The 1,258-nt window shown below is 56.2% G+C and overlaps 1 protein-coding gene across 1 annotated transcript; it reads right to left on the minus strand.

Moving 5' to 3' along the window:
• Nucleotides 1–327: 327 nt before the first annotated feature.
• Nucleotides 328–1,014, minus strand: SDRG_11857 (hypothetical protein; the record flags this gene model as incomplete). The annotated part of the gene is made up of 2 exons (XM_008617911.1): nucleotides 328–542; nucleotides 566–1,014. Coding segments are annotated over 2 exons (664 nt in total), but the record flags the coding sequence as incomplete, so codon positions are not given.
• Between the last annotated feature and the right edge of the window lie 244 nt (nucleotides 1,015–1,258).

Genomic DNA, 1,258 nt, shown 5'->3' on the forward strand with positions numbered 1-1,258 from the left:
GAGCTCTCGAGAAGGCGGCATTGGACGCGGCCAAATTAGCTTTGACCAATGCAGCTCAGCTGGCGCATTTTGATCAGGATGCTGAGCACCTCATGTGATTCGACGCCTCGGGCGACGACTTCTCGATCACGCAGGTAGATAAGTTCAACGGTAGCGCGCCGTGTGGACGCTGCAGCACGAACTTCTTGACTGAGGCGTCGAGAAACATGAGCTTAGAGAAAACCCGTCTGACCAAGTCCAAGAAGAAGGGACAAAGATGATGCCTGATGATATGATATGATATGGATTGAAATCTTTATACAGACTAAAGACTCCACCTACTAAGACTTACGTACTAGTTGTGTGTTGAACGTCGGCGGCCAAAAGCTCTTCAACGTGCAGGAGCTCCTCGGCCGGCAGTACATCGTGCCGTCCGTTGTCGGGATGCGCGTACGAGGTGCAGTCGTCGGGTGCGAGCTTGGACAAATGATCCGTGGCTTGGTTGAACTCGCGAGGGTGGTGTTCCCATATGTGCACGTAAAACATGGCGCGAGCTCCCGCGCCTGGACATGCAGCTTCTGCAAACGGGCCTCTTGAACCCGGTGGATGCCCTTTATCTGCTGCATCAGCAGCATGCTGTCGCCGCGCACCGTGAGATGCGTCACTGCCAGTCGCTGAGCTAGCTGGAGCGCCGTGATCAGACCGTCGTACTCGGCCTCGTTGTACGTTGTCGCGGTATCAAGGTAGTTGGCTTGGTACACCACGCTCTGGGGCGGCTCGATCAAAAAGACGAGCGAGCCACTACCACCACAATTCGGGTCTTTCCGAGCCGCGCAATCAAAGTACGCGACCCCCGCAAGCGAGGTCATGTGGCACACCGGGTCGAGAACAGCGCGCTCGCCGTGTTGCTGCACGAGAGACTCGAAGACTCGAGCTCGGAGTGCGTGGTGGCGTCGAGTGTGGTACTGGCGTTGCGCCACAAAGATGCTGCCTAAGAACGAGACGCTGTGGCGTTTGGACGAAGTGGAATTCGAGTGAGTGGCCGAATTTTTTCGGCATCAAGTTTGCACAGAGCAAGTCGCCAAGCCAGACTTTGCGACAGTCCGACGCGACGTTGGACCTTTGGACGGTCAAGTCATCCAGCAAGGGATGTCATCTGGATCCCCGGCGACGCCTCGGCTCTGGAGCAGCGGCACTTCGTTGTTGCGCATTGTTGACCGATGCGCCACGGCAGCAAGTTTGTGATGAAGATTCACTTGAAGCGGCTCTTTTAGCTTGA

The sequence above is a fragment of the Saprolegnia diclina genome (genome assembly GCF_000281045.1).
Source record: "Saprolegnia diclina VS20 unplaced genomic scaffold supercont1.44, whole genome shotgun sequence".
In the NCBI taxonomy this organism is placed as follows: Eukaryota; Oomycota; class Saprolegniomycetes; order Saprolegniales; family Saprolegniaceae; genus Saprolegnia; species Saprolegnia diclina.